This window comes from Zootoca vivipara, chromosome 7 (genome assembly GCF_965207765.1).
Source record: "Zootoca vivipara chromosome 7, rZooViv2.hap1.1, whole genome shotgun sequence".
NCBI classification, from domain to species: Eukaryota; Metazoa; Chordata; class Lepidosauria; order Squamata; family Lacertidae; genus Zootoca; species Zootoca vivipara.
Window position 1 is genome coordinate 14,994,529 of NC_142590.1, and position 15,718 is coordinate 15,010,246.

The window sequence follows — 15,718 nt, forward strand, 5'->3', positions numbered from 1 at the left end:
AAATAGAAGAGAATAAATATCAGTTCAAGGTCCAGACTTTAGAAAGGCTGTAGGTCAGTGACAGACCCCATGCCTTGTAAGCAAGAGGTCCCAGATTCAACCAGGTATGGCTGGGATTAAGATTCCCACCTGAAACCCTGGAGACCTGTGGGCAATGTAGATTTTGCAGAGCTAGAAAAATCAATGGAGCAACTCTGTGGTTCTAATGTTTAGTTAGTTTGTAGAAAATATCAGGGCCAGTGCAAAGCACTAAAGCACATAAGGCAGACAGTTACCACCTTCCCCCTCTTGCTGCCCCCCTCTGCACAGTTTTTGAAAGGAAAGAGCTGTAGCTATATGGCCATTTCCTATGTCCTATGTTGCAGGGACGCAGGTGGCGCTGTGGTCTAAAGCACTGAGCTTCTTGGACTTGCCAACCAGAAGGTTGGCAGTTCGAATCCACACAGCGGGCTGAGCTCCCAATGCTCTCTCCCAGCTTCTGCCAACCTAGCAGTTCGAAAGCACACTGGTGCAAGTAGATAAATAGGTACTGCTGCGGCGGGAAGGTAAATGGCATTTCCCGTGCACTCTGATTTCTGTCATGGTGTCCCATTGTGCCAGAAGTGGTTAAGTCATGCTGGCCACATGGCCTGGAAAGCTGTGGACAAACACTGGCTCCCTTGGCCTGAAAGCGAGTTGAGCGCCACAACCCCTTAGTCGCCTTTGACTGGACTTAACAGTCCAAGGGTCCTTTATATCTTTTTTTTTTTACCTTTACCTCCTGTTGCCCTCGTGGTAGCAGCACTAACACGCCCAAGATTTCCAGGGACATTTCACTTCTCACTTCCATGCTCTGATGGAATCCTTCAGAGCAATGCATTTAGGGTGAGGCGGCCCCAAAGGGAGCTTGTGCCACCACAACGGCCACGATGATGGCAAATACTGATGAAAGCTTAACAGCATCTCAATACCACTTAACAGAGGCAACTAAACATTAACTATTGTTTGTTGGCATAACAGCAAAATGACAGCGAGCCAGGCATCCCCCAGGGCCGCCTTACCCACAGAGTTTCAATCATAGAACTGTAGAGGGGGAGAATTCTAGAACGGACCACAAGGATCACCTCGTCCAGCCCTCTGCTATGTAGAAATCTTTTGCCCAACATGGGGCTCGAACCCATCAGATTAAGATTCTCATGCTCTACTGACTAAAGTGATCTACTTTCTGTCAGTGTGGTTACCTGACCCTATTTCCTAATCACCAATAGCTACTGGGCACTTAAGATTTCTAGGAACAAGAAGAACTGGAATAAAAATAAGCGTTGTAAGATCCGAGAACCAAAAGGTTCTGACGTCTCGCAAAGCAACCATCTCTTATCAAAATCACTTTCCAGAACAGGTGCTTTTGATGTGCACCCTTCAAACTTCCCCCTTTATCTGTCTTTTCCCACAGGTATCAACTGTGAGCTGGAAATTGACGAGTGTTTGTCACAGCCTTGCCTGAACGGCGGAACCTGTCATGATAGACTGGGTGGCTATTACTGTTCCTGTCCACTTGGCTTCCTGGGTGATCTCTGTGCCGTCAACATTGATGAGTGTGCAAGTCAGCCATGCCTCAATGGGGGGCAGTGTATTGATGGTATCAACGGGTACGTAATCTCAGTGTTGGGGAATGTGCTTACAACACATGACAAGCACTTGTTACCTTTATCCTAATAGACTGGAATCACCTCTAGGCCAAGTAGGCTGAGAATGTGAATATTATTATTATTATTATTATTATTATTATTATTATTATTATTATTATTATTCTGAAAATTTGACCTTTCATTGATTCCAGCTAGAATCTGTGTATATTTAGAAATATAGCAGAGACTATATTTAGCAGAGCCAAAATGGAAAAATTATGATTTCTCTAAAATATTATCCTTCCATTTATGGTGTGCAAAGGAGACTGCTTTTCTTAGGAATATATTTTAGGCATTCAAAACTGGAGGTAATAAATAATAGAGCTTTAGATTTGGACTTGGAATTGAACAGTAGCTGTTGTTTATGCCACTATACAGGTCATCTAGTTCATCCTCTTGCTTAGTGCTGGAATTTACATTGTCACAATAATGATAATAATTTATTATTTATACCCCGCCCACCTGGCTGGGTTTCCCCAGCCACTCTGGGCGGCTCCCAACAGAATATTAAAAACACGATAAAACATGAACCATTAAAAACTTCCCTAAACAGAGCTGCCTTCAGATCTCTTCTAAAAGTCAGATAGTTGTTTATTTCCTTGACAGCTGATGGAAAGGCATTCCACAGGGTGGGTGCCACTACTGAGAAGGCCCTCTGCCTGGTTCCCTGCAACCTCACTTCTTGCAGGGAGGGAACCAGCAGAAGACCCTCAGAGGTGGACCTCAGTGTCCAGGCTGAACGATGAGGGTGGAGACACTCCTTGAGGTATACTGGGCTGAGGCCATTTGCAGGGGTCAGCAACCTTTCTCAGCCGTGGGCTGGTCCACCGTCTCTCAGACCATGTGGTGGGCCAGACTATATTTTGGGGGGAAATATGAACAAATTCCTATGCCCCACAAATAACCCAGAGATGCATTTTAAATAAAAGAGCACATTCTACTCATGTAAAAACACGCCTATTCCCGGACCGTCCACGGGCTGGATTGAGAAGGCAATTGGGCCGTGGATGGCCCACAGGCCTTAGGTTGCCTACCCCTGATTTAGGGCTTTAAAGGTCAGAACCAAGACTATGAATTGTGCTCGGAAACATACTTGGAGCCAATGTAGGTCTTTCAGGACCAGTGTTATATGGTCTCGGCGGCCACTCCCAGTCACCAGTCTGGCTGCAGCATTCTGGATTAGTTGAAGTTTCCGGGTCACCTTCAAAGGTAGCCCCATGTAGAGCGCATTGCAGTAGTCCAAGCGGGAGATAACTAGAGCATGCACCACTCTGGCGAGACAGTCTGTGGGAAGATAGGGTCTCAGCCTGCGTACCAGATGGAGCTGGTAGACAGCTGCCAGATGGACATCCAGCCTCTTTTTAAATACCTGCTTTAATGAACACCCATGGGGTCAGGTACCAAGCTCCACTTATACGTCAGAACAGAGGTGGCTCACCTGTACCCTCCAGATGTTGCTGACTGCACAATCCTTTGGCTATGATGACCAAGCCTGATGGGAATTGTAGTTCAGCAACATCTGGAGGGCACAGATTTAGCCATCCATGCATTAGAGCAGGCATCCCCAAACTTCGGCCCTCCAGATGTTTTGGACTACAATCTCCATCATCCCTGACCACTGGTCCTGTTAGCTAGGGATCATGGGAGTTGTAAGCCAAAACATCTGGAGGGCCGCAGTTTGGGCATGCCTGCATTAGAGTGTCTAAAGCAGCGAGGGGAGACCTGTGGTCTCCCAGATGTTGGGTATCAAAGCAACTACTTAGCAACAACTGCCAGGCACGCCCTGAAAAAACAAAACCCACTAAAGTATCAAAACTTCGAATTTGTGTATGTGAGAAACAAAATACAGACTACCAAATTAAAACCAGTTAAATATTGCCTGGTTCTCATGGAGCTAACAAACCTATGGCTGGGTTACACAACTTCAAACCGCTGCGCTGACTGAATATTCTTCCTGACTAAAACACAAAGCCAGCATGTCACCTTCCTCATTGACACCCACTTTGATTTGCATAGGAAACATTTTTGTATGGGGGTGTATTTATGCATGGGAGATACCCGACCAGTAGGCTGAAGTGATACAGCCCAAAGTCCCAGATAAAGAGAGGTTTGCCACCTCAGTGACAGCTGAGCCAGAGTTTCCCAATGACTGGATACGAATCCATTTCAAGATAACTGCAATATCTGAATCCAATGAATTGTGGTGGTGGTTTTTTTTAAAAAAAGAGAGACCTGTTCAGATTGAAAGGGTTTCTGATCAATAGCTGAGCGGTCTCAAAAGCAGACTTTGGAATTAAACATTGAACGCATAAAGCGTTGCATTCTCCTGTCGCGGCGGAACAGATGTCACACAGAGGGAGAATTCCCTGTTCTGCTTGAATTGAACAATAGCAATTATTTATGCCACTATGGAGTCGGTGTGTGCCAATAAAGCTGTCCACCGAACTAATCTTTCCAATAAAGACACAGGTTTTCTGCTCTCATTAGATAAACTGAAATGCAAATTAGCACTGTGAGTGTCATGAAAGGCGTAGAGGACACACCAGCCCAGGGAGCTAGACAAACGTTTATTATCTCTCTTAAAAAAGGAAAAGAACAATAATAGGAGACTCCAGGCTCTTTCCAGATACTGCAAAGGCTAGTGCCACCCACTCACTAAACTATTTAATGACACTATCCATGCACACTTTGCAAAGGTGACTCTCAAGACAGTTTTGTATTGAACAGTGATGGGTTTTTTTTAACTAGATCTTTTGATTTGGGGGAATGATAAAATTTGAAGACTGGTGGGTGCAAATTCAGGAGCATGTATATGAACATGAACTGTGACAATTAAAAGTTCACCTTTTGACTATTGGAAGTATAAATCTGCCCATTTCAAATTTAAGGTTTTCACCCAAACAAGAAGCAAAATTTCATGTCAGATCTAGGGATTGCGGGGGGCGGGGGGAGGGCGGGAATGGTTTGCCGTTTACGTGAGCCTCTCATCTAGAAACTTTCTTACTCAGGAACACTTGCCGTACACTGGTATTATGTTTTCTGATTTTATATTGGCGAAAAAGAAATGCATATTATAGACAGAGTCTTAAGAAGTACGACTCATTGGAAATACGAAGCATTGGGTGCTAGGCAAATTGTGAAAAAGAGAAGTGGAGGCTGCTGGAATGGAATGGAGAAGTAAGTGAGAGAGGCAGAAAATGAAGAGGGAACTTGGACAGGAAATCAGAAGGTGTAACTAGGTGTATAGCTATAAGATGCTCCGATGAATCAAGGCTGGGGAAACTGTGGTTCTGTGATTCCCACCATTCATTGACCCAGCTAGTTGGGTCAGATGGAAGCTGGAGCTAAGGATGGACAAATCTATTCCTTTCAGTTCTGTAAGTTTCTCATTTTTTCCAGTCTTAAATTCAGTTCTCTCTCCACATTTCTACAACAATTCGCATTTTAAAAAAGAAAATCCTCATGAAAATTCACCCACATTTTAGTGCAAAGTTCTCCTAGGAACCATGTTTCTGTATGCTGCTTTGACTAATATGTACATTTTGCAAGCGATTCCCCCTGTTTGCACTTAATATATACCTCTTAATGTTACGCTAGTAGATGCGTTTTTTGCACATAGTACTTGGGCAGAGAACCTTATTGCAAAATGCGGAAAAGTGCAAATTTCAAAGAATAGCTGTGTTTCGGTTTGCACATTGTTGAGAAAAGTGTGAATTTGGTAGGCTTGCCTTTAAAGGCAAACCAAATAATAATAATAATAATAATAATAATAATAATAATAATAATAATAATAAATTTCCCATCTCCAGCCAGAGCTCAACAACAACTGAAGGGCTACAGCAGGCATCCCCAAACTGCGGCCCTCCAGATGTTTTGGCCTACAACTCCCATGATCCCTAGCTAAGAGGACTAGTGGTCAGGGAAGATGGGAATTGTAGTCCAAAACATATGGAGGGCCAAAGTTTGGGGATGCCTGGGCTACAGGTTCCCCATCTCTGTAATAAACAGTCTCTCTCTCCAGGCACCTCTCCTACACATGCTCATTCTCTATGGATATGGGACATCCAAGGGGCTATGGACCGCTGCAAGAGTGTAGAAGAGGCAGTCAAGTATGAAAGGGCACATTCTGAATCTGATTCAATATAAAAAAGATAAAGAAACATACCGGGAAGGGGACTTGATGCAACAGCTGAGAAAGAAGGGTGGATGCAAATGTGGGTCTGGAAATCTTTGCACGAGCACTGAGTTTTCAAAGACGAGCCCTCAGACCGAGGATGGCATTGATTTAATCAATTTTATTGCAATGCAGGTATAGTTGCAACTGTACAGGCAGCGGATATATGGGCCTTCACTGTGAAACGTTAATTCCTCTCTGCTGGTTCCACCCGTGCCTCAACAATGCTACCTGCGAGGATGCCGTGGAGAGTTACGTATGCCACTGCTGGCCAGGTAAACTCTGTTTTCTCACACACACAAGCTCCCCTCTCTTTAACCTCTGTGAGCTCTCTGTGTAAACAAACAATAAAAATAAATTAAATGATGCACCATGGCAGCCTAAATTCTATGCAGGCAGCCACTCCCCCCCCCCGGGGGGGGTTTTTACTGAGGGGTTACATTCTGAGGCAGCACGCGTGTCGGTGAAATCGTGTATTATTGAAACCCATTGAAAAAGCCTGCAAACACCCCGTTCCACCCTTTCGGTGAGGTTTCAGCAACATCTTTATGACATTTCTGGGTCACTTCCAGGTTCGGTGTGATGTGCCATCCTATGCCCCTTTAAAATGTGGTTTTTTTGGGATGGGGGTTATTGGGTTGTTGTTTTGATTTTGATTACAGTGGTACCTCGACTTACGAAGATAATCCGTTCTGAAGGCGCCTTCGTAGGTTGAAAATTTTGGAAGTCGAAAAAGCGGTTTCCTCTTTTAAAAAAAAGGATACAGAAACATTCGCAAGTCCAGTAAACCGCATCTAAAACGTCGTAAGTCGAGGAAACCGCACCTAAAAGCTCAGTGGTTTCCCTTTGGAGGTCGAAAAAAACATAAGCGTGCGGCCGTTTTGCCGCTCGTAACTCGAAAAATATGGAAGTCGAGTACATCGTAAGTCGAGGTACCACTGTGTATATTTTGTGGTTTTATATTTTGCTTTTGTTCTGTGAACCGCCCTGAGACCTCCAGGTATAGAGCAGTATATTAATAATAATAATAATAATAATGATACTATAATAACTTGCATATACACAGTTGCACACATGTTGAATGTATGTAAATGGGGGTTGGGGTGGGCCTGCCTGTACCAAAATATGCTGAACATCAGCAAAATATTATTAGGCAATTGAAACAAGTTCATCATATACGGATTTAGTATGCATTATTTATTCCATTCCTTCTAATTGCAGAGTGATGCAGTGAGATATACAGGGCCCTAATGGTCCAGGTCTGGAAGCCCTGCTTAAAGCTGCTATGGCAATTTCACAAGGCATTGCCAGAACACATTGTCATGGCTTTTAAAAACATAAATACAGTATGTTTAGATTCTCTGAATGGCATGGTCCGCACTGGCTACCAAATCCAGCAGCTTTTGTGCACTTGCCTGGAATTGCTGAAGATCACCCTGCCTGCACTTCTTCTGATTTGTTTTTTTGTTTTTGTTTTTTAAACTGGTACAATAGGGAACAGCAGTATGTACCTATTGAATGGGTGGCTCTTCGAGCTCTTAGTTAGTGATGATAGGCCAAGCGTCTGTGACTTCCCTACAAGCCACTGATTGAGTCCATGTGTCTTGCCTGGCTGAAACTCTATCCAACTCCTCTTTTCCATGGCTTTCATGCCAAATACATGCAGTGGCTCCCCGTCTGCGGAATGCTCTCCCCAGGGAAGTTCACCTGGCGCCTTCATTATTCACCTTTAGGCGCCAGGCAAAAACGTTCTTTTTTATCCAGGCCTTTGGTTGATCTATGCCCTTTTAAAATGTGGGGTTTTTTGGGGGGGTGACTATTGGGTTGTTGTTTTTATTTCTATTGCGTTTTTTGTGGTTTTATATATCTTGATTTTATTCTGTGAACCGCCCTGAGACCCCCGGGTATAGAGCAGTACAGTGGTACCTCTAGTTATGGACTCGATCCATTCCGGGGTGCTATTCGCACCCTGAAAAGTCCGTAACTGGAGCGCCGTTCCTGCGCATGCACGCAGCGCGATACAGCACTTCTGCGCATGCGCAAAGTGCGCAGCATGCTTCTGCGCGCACATGCACGGTGAAACCCAGAAGTATACACTTCTGGGTTTGCCATGTTTGCAAGCCGAAAAGACGCAACATGAACCTAACGCAACACAAGGTATGACTGTACTGTATATAAATTCAATTAATAATAATAATAATACAGTGGTACCTCGGGTTACAAACACTTCAGGTTACAGACTCTGCTTACCCAGAAATAGTACCTCGGGCTAAGAACTTTGCTTCAGGATGAGAACAGAAATCGTGTTCCTGTGGTGCAGCGGCAGCAGGAGGCCCCATTAGCTAAAGTGGTACCTCAGGTTAAGAACAGTTTCAAGTTAAGAATGGACCTCCAGAACAAATTAAGTTTTTAACCCGAGGTACCACTGTATAAAAAGATGGATACAGAAGTGGTTTGAGTTCTCCTACAGCTTTCTTCACTCTCCCCTGGCCCCATCCTTTCAGGCCCCTTAGATGTTCCGCAATACAGTCATACCTCGGTTTAAGTACGCATCGGTTTGAGTATTTTCAGTTTAAGTACTCTGCGGACCTGTCTGGAACGGATTAATCCACTTTCCATTACTTTCAATGGGAAAGTTCGCTTCAGGTTAAGTACAGACTTCCGGAACCAATTGTGTTTGTAAACCGAGGTACCACTGTATTATCTTTGCTGCTTCCACAGCGAATATAGCACAACCCCAAATAATGAACAATGAGATCGCTGTCCTAAACAACCTCAAGTTACAACCCCTTCTCAATTCTGCAGGCTATGGAGGGTCTCACTGTGAAATGGATATAAACGAGTGTAGCAGTAATCCCTGCCTCCATGGGAGTGAGTGTGTGGAGCTATCATGGTCGAGCTGGTATGGAAGAATACCAGAGCTACCCTCGGAATTCAGCTACCAGAGAGCATCGGGTTATGTGTGCAGCTGCCGTGCAGGATTCACAGGTAATGCAACCTCCAGATTTGTAGACTTGGTATTTTTAAGTGTCACAGTCTGAAGGGTCCCTCTGGTGGACTTACGCTGCAATAGAGGCTTAGGGCTGTTTTGTAAGCAAATGACTTGCCTTATTAGAAAAACTAACCACTAAACTGAAACAGACACAGGGACAAATAGAAGAAGACGCCTTCACCCCGGTTTGGTTATCACATACACAGCCCAACGAAACAACAAGAAGAACCCGCCGATAACATATGAATCAATCTGGCTAACCTGATCCACACACACACACACACACACACACACACACACACACACACACACCTCACTACAGGCAACCAAAGACAACCAACCACACCCTAAGCCACCCCCCAGCCTCTCTCGCCACCAAGGAAATACAACAAGCGAATAGTAAAAGAACCCATACAAGTAACGCTGACACAAAACCCCATACATACACTAAAAGTAGAAGAATAGAAGCATAACCACCCAACCCCACCCTGTTTACCATCCCCCCTTTCCCCCTCTTTCCTTCCTAACAAAACAAAACAAAAGGTTAGGAAGCTTTAAACAAAACAGAGCCGAGCAGTTCTATCCTGTTTCCACTTGCTGTTTTTATTCAATCCACTCCACCTGGTTTATTTAAACCCAGGATTTGTACATTGACCACTAATAATGAATCATATGTTGTAGATATTATTGCAAATTTATTATGCTATTTTTGTGGTGTACAAATGACATTAGAAGGCTTGGTCTTTTTATTTAGACCATTTATTGTTCCTATGATCCTTGTTTGTCAGCAAACGATTTCATACATAGCTGTGCTCTCGTGTGGAAGAAACCAGGGGTGCCGTCTCCTGTGTGATGAATATGCATTTGCTTCTGTCTGTCTGTCATATAAATGGTGTACAAATTGTAGTCCATTTTCACCTTGCCTTGAACAGCAGAGGGGTGCAGAGCCAGCCAATGTATAGAGGCCAGCAGCTATGATCCTGGCTCTTCTCCATTCACGGATAAAAAGTTAATTACAATTTTGAGAGTATCTTGTTTGCCTGGCGGCATTTCTGTTTGTTGCGTTAATAACAACTCTTTAAACGCATAATAAAATATTTCAGTGATTTGCTTCAGGAGCTAGGTTCCTGCAACATCTGGCTTCATTCTGGGAAATGTTCTATGTTATTTCCATCAAGTTGTGTGCATTTCAGGATAGTAATTAAATAAGGATGCGGGTGGCACTGTGGTCTAAATCACTAGGTCGGCAGTTTGAATCCCCACAATGGGATGAGCTCCTGTTGCTCTGTCCCAGCTCCTGCCAACCTAGCAGTTCGAAAGCACACCAGTGCATGTAGATAAATAGGTACCACTGTGACTGGAAGGTAAATGGCATTTCCATGCATTCTGGTTTCTGTCACAGTGTCCCATTGCACCAGAAGTGGTATAGTCATGCTGGCTGCATGACCTGGAAAGCTGTCTGTGGACAAACACCGGCTCCCTTGGCCTGAAAGCGAGATGAGCGCCACAACCCCATAGTTGCCTTTGTCTGGACTTAACCTTCCAGGGGTCCTTTACCTTTACCTTTTTACCTTATTAATTAAATAGTACTGTTCTTCTCATTTAGCATCCTTTCCAGGCACTGGCTAATTATTACAAAAAATACAGAATACCCTCTGCCTCGTTCATAAGTTGACTTCCAGCCTTTCTTACATTTCAACATACAATAATGCTAAAAACTAGCATTGAGTGTTCAATTTCAGCCAGAGTTTTGCAGGGTTGAGCCCCAGAATATTCTTTGGGTGCAAGTGCAGGCTATACGTTCATTTCAGAAAATACTATGTGACACCATTTAAATTTCCTACAATTCTCCTGCTGCCTCATCATTCCATTGTATTGCGATGAAATAACATTGGCATTCGACACCAGTTGTTGGGGGCAGAGCAAGTGTCAATGCCAGAGGCCCTAGCAACTCTTGAGTACCAATGCCAGGTCTGATCCCAGAACACATTTTGAAAACCACTGCCCTTTATGAGTCTAATTTCCTGAACACAGTGGGGTATTTTGAATGTGTCTGCTGCTATTTGCTTGTTCCTACTCTCTTTAAAATATATATTTAATTTTATTGAGTTTAAGAACAAACACAAAACAGACTAAAACCTTACTGTATTCAGAACTCAAAAATGTAAGTCCCCCTTCCCCACAACATCCACTGACCTTCCTCACCACCCCTTCCCCAATTCCTTTCCTTTCCAGATTCGTCTGTTTAGCTTTGATTCCAATTGTCTGCATCTTTTGTAACTTTAAAAATCTAATTTTAAAACAATATTTCTTGGTAGTGAATATGAGCAAAGTCCTTCTCAGTTGCTGGTCGTGAGAAAGGACAAACAGAACACCACCCTGATGGGAACAGTAATTCCTTCCATTTGCAGGGAAATGTGCAGGCTCCATTTCATGTTGCATCATCAACAAATTAATGAAGCCCTTGGCTGATTAGAGATTGCTGTAATTCATTTGACAGCATGGGCCCATGGGTTCGTGAATGTCCAGCAGTCACCTCCAGCAATGACAGGGCATTCAGGAGCATATTTCCTAACAATTCTTCCAAGGTCAGTGAGTGGGACGCACACACACACTGTTTGTTCAATATGTTGGTCAACACACCCGATATTTCTGAAGGTCAGTTGCTGGCTGGACGAGGAGGTGTGGGAGGTGGGAGGCTCCAGGAGGAGAACCCCCTAGAAAAGCCAAGGGCGTGGTGGTGGGATCCTGAAGATAGGTCAGAGGATCAAGAGGGGTGGGCAGAATGGTTGGATGCTGAACAAGCAGCAGGCTTCAGTGAGAGAGAGGAAGAAGAGGCAGAAAGCACTGCAGATGTAGGCCAGGCAGCTGAGGAGGAGGTGAGGGCTGAGGCTGCAACAGATTCAGAGGAGCCGGCCAGTCCTACTGTCTCCAGCTCCCCTCCTCCCTTGTCCCCAAAGGCATTGAGAGCTTTGCTTGTAGAAGAGCAGAGAGCACAGAGAGTCCATCCCCAACAGATTTTAAGACTGATGGGGAAAGAGCTGGACAGGGAGGAGACTTAGGGGAGACACAGATTGTCAGGTCTGGAAACTGGCTTACTGGAGCCAGTCTTGCTCATAGGCTTCTCTGTTTGGATTCTGCTTCCTTGAATAAAGAATCAACTTTACTGCTCATCTCTGAGTCTCCGTGCTGACCTGTAGCTGAACCAGCCCTGAGAGTTGCCCTCCTAGACAGAGCAGTATCAGGGCTGATTGACACCTTAGAAAAGGGGTTCGAGAGAGAGCATAGCCAATGAGTCGTTTTTGGGTTGTGAGCTGGCTGGGTTGCAGTGGAGCCAGGAGCTGGGTGTGTCATAATCTCCACACACACACACACACACACACACACACACACACACACACACACACCAATCTCATAACTTTATCATGACTGTCATTCACCACGGATGGGCTCAGCCCACATTCTAACTATACCAATTTATTCTTGTGAATTGGTCTCTCTAAAAGGTTACTGTATAAAACTTTGAGCATCTGGACCAGTCCCTTTCTCGTGAACCTCAGGAAACATCCAGTTGGTCTTGGAGCTGCAAAAGTCATTTTAGAAACGCACACATTGCCAAGGATTCTCTATTATCCCGCACCACTGCCAACAAAATGTCACAGATTAAGACTGCTTTCCCTGTAATCCCACTTTGTGTGAAATTTACACTCCTGTTATTACTATCCCACATGGCATACTAACACATGGGGTGATATATCACAGGCATCCCCAAATTGTGGCCTTCCAGATGTTTTGGCCTACAACTCCCATGATCCCTAGCTAACAGGACCAGTGGTCAGGGATGATGGGGATTGTAGTCCGAAACATCTTGAGGGCCAAAGTTTGGGGATGCCTAATATATCACATTGTTGTTGTTTAGTTGTTTAGTCGTGTCCGACTCTTCGTGACCCCATGGACCACAGCACGCCAGGCACTCCTGTCTTCCACTGCCTCCCGCAGTTTGGTCAAACTCATGTTCGTAGCTTCGAGAACACTGTCCAACCATCTCATCCTCTGTCGTCCCCTTCTCCTAGTGCCCTCCGTCTTTCCCAACATCAGGGTCTTTTCCAGGGAGTCTTCTCTTCTCATGAGGTGGCCAAAGTATTGGAGCCTCAGCTTCAGGATCTGTTCTTCCAGTGAGCACTCAGGGCTGATTTCCTTCAGAATGGATAGGTTTGATCTTCTTGCAGTCCATGGGACTCTCAAGAGTCTCCTCCAGCACCATAATTCAAAAGCATCAATTCTTCGGCGATCAGCCTTCTTTATGGTCCAGCTCTCACTTCCATACATCACTACTGGGAAAACCATAGCTTTAACTAGACGGACCTTTGTCGGCAAGGTGATGTCTCTGCTTTTTAAGATGCTGTCTAGGTTTGTCATTGCTTTTCTCCCAAGAAGCAGGCTTCTTTTAATTTCATGACTGCTGTCACCATCTGCAGTGATCAAGGAGCCCAAGAAAGTAAAATCTCTCACTGCCTCCATTTCTTCCCCTTCTATTTACCAGGAGGTGATGGGACCAGGAGGTGATGGGAGGTGTTGAGCTTCAGACCATATTTTGCACTCTCCTCTTTCACCCTCATTAAAAGGTTCTTTAATTCCTCCTCACTTTCTGCCATCAAGGTTGTGTCATCTGCATATCTCAGGTTGTTGATATTTCTTCCGGCAATCTTAATTCCGGTTTGGGATTCATCTAGTCCAGCCTTTCGCATGATGAATTCTGCATATAAGTTAAATAAGCAGGGAGACAATATACAACCTTGTCGTACTCCTTTCCCAATTTTGAACCAATCAGTTGTTCCATTTCCAGTTCTAACTGTAGCTTCTTTTCCCACATAGAGATTTCTCAGGAGACAGATGAGGTGATCAGGCACTCCCATTTCTTTAATAACTTGCCATAGTTTGCTGTGGTCAACACAGTCAAAGGCTTTTGCATAGTCAATGAAGCAGAAGTAGATGTTTTTCTGGAACTCTCTAGCTTTCTCCATAACCCAGTGCATGTTTGCTATTTGGTCTCTGGTTCCTCTGCCCCTTCGAAATCCAGCTTGCACTTCTGGGAGTTCTCAGTCCACATACTGCCTAAGCCTGCCTTGTAGAATTTTAAGCATAACCTTGCTAGCGTGTGAAATGAGGGCAATTGTGCAGTAGTTGGAGCATTCTTTGGCACTGCCCTTCTTTGGAATTGGGATGTAGACTGATCTTCTCCAATCCTCTGGCCATTGCTGAGTTTTCCAAACTTGCTAGAATATTGGGTGTAGCACCTTAACAGCATCATCTTTTAAAATTTTAAATAGTTCAGCTGGAATATCATCACTTCCACTGGCCTTGTTATTAGCAGTGCTTTCTAAGGCCCATTTGACTTCACTCTCCAAGATGTCTGGCTCAAGGTCAGAAACCACACTACCTGGGGTGTACGAGACCTCCATATCTTTAGAGAGATATATCACATATATCTCACTAAAAATAGCTGCTCCTTTCTCCCTGTTCTCCAACCACTTCAAATTTACCGTATTGGCCCAAATATAAGCCGCACCTTAAAAATTGGAGGGGGGAATACTTGAATATAAGCCGCTCCCTTCCTTGCTGCTCCTGGCTGCATACTGGGGGGGAGCGAGCCACGCTGTGTTGCTGGTGGGCTTTCCCTTTCCTCGCTCTCTTTCCCTTCCTGGCCTTGGGGGAGAGGACGGGGGACTATGCGTGAGGCAGGCACTTCACAGCACTTCTGGCGTTGTTTGCCCCTCACTGCTGGCTGTATACTGTAAGGTCACAGATATAAGCCGCACTTTAACTTTTCACGGTCGGAATTTTTGGGGAAAGTGATGCTTATATTCAGGCCAATATGGTATTGCATTTACTTAACAGTTCAAAACCTTTTCCCGCTGTCAAACCCAGTCACTCAACAATCACACTCCATGCACCTACCGTACCATATAAGTTGTACCTTGGTTGTCGAATGCCCTGGAACTCGGACGTTTTGGCTCCTGAATGATCAAAACCCGGAAGTAACTGTTCCGGTTTTCAAATGTTCTTTTGGAAGCCGAACGTCCGATGGGGCTTCAGTGGCTTCCAACTGGCTGCAGGAGCTTCAGAAACCATGATTTGGAAGTTGAATGCTTTGGAAGTCACACGTACTTCCAGAACGGATCCGTTTTACTTCCAAGGTACAACTGTACTGATTTCTGACTTCAGTAAAACACTCAAAATGTTCAGCAACCAATACTCATTGTACAGATGCAACAGCAGGTGAAAAGCCAGAGCAAAAAACAAATTCCAATCATTTCCATCCCCTCTCTCACCAGGACCAAGACCAAGACCGTCTCTCCACCCCTTAACTAGGGAGACTTAGCCTTTCTCTGTCAACAGACTTCGCCTGCAGAGGGAGTTTCTGCTGTGAACTCTTTCCTGGGCTGGGAAAGAGATCTAACATCAGCTGCTGGCCTTCAATAAGGACAAGGAAAGGAATGGTAGGCTACAATTGGGTCCTTTTGGCTGTGAGATCTCTTGGACATTCTGTGTCCAAGCTACTGTGAGGGGGGAAATGTCGGCCTTCATTATACTGTTCACACAGTCTAGGCCCTCCTTGCCTGCAGGTACCATTTGGGGTGGGCTTTTCATAAAGGACTCTGCTAGCTGCCTCTCTTCCAGCACCACTATTCATCTTGGCATCTTAAATCCCCAGGGGGACTCTCTCGACATCTTTAGTCCTTTCCTGCTGCGTCGAGCCAATGCGAAAGAGAAGAATGTCACAGTACTGGAAACGTATGTGCATTAATTTCTTGGCACAAGAATCATAGATTTGGAAAAGACCTTGGAGTCCAGCCTTCTGCTCAGTGCAGGATCTGTGACTAC

The 15,718-nt window shown here is 44.7% G+C and overlaps 1 protein-coding gene across 1 annotated transcript in view; it reads left to right on the top strand.

Annotated features, from left to right (window-relative positions):
• Positions 1-15,718, top strand: part of CRB1 (crumbs cell polarity complex component 1) — a 101,238-nt gene that overhangs the window by 17,803 nt on the left and 67,717 nt on the right. Inside the window, exons 3-5 of the mRNA XM_088673583.1 lie at positions 1,433-1,628; positions 5,977-6,116; positions 8,647-8,829. Of these exons, the coding sequence (XP_088529709.1) occupies positions 1,433-1,628; positions 5,977-6,116; positions 8,647-8,829 (519 nt within the window). The remainder of the gene's footprint in view (positions 1-1,432; positions 1,629-5,976; positions 6,117-8,646; positions 8,830-15,718) is intronic.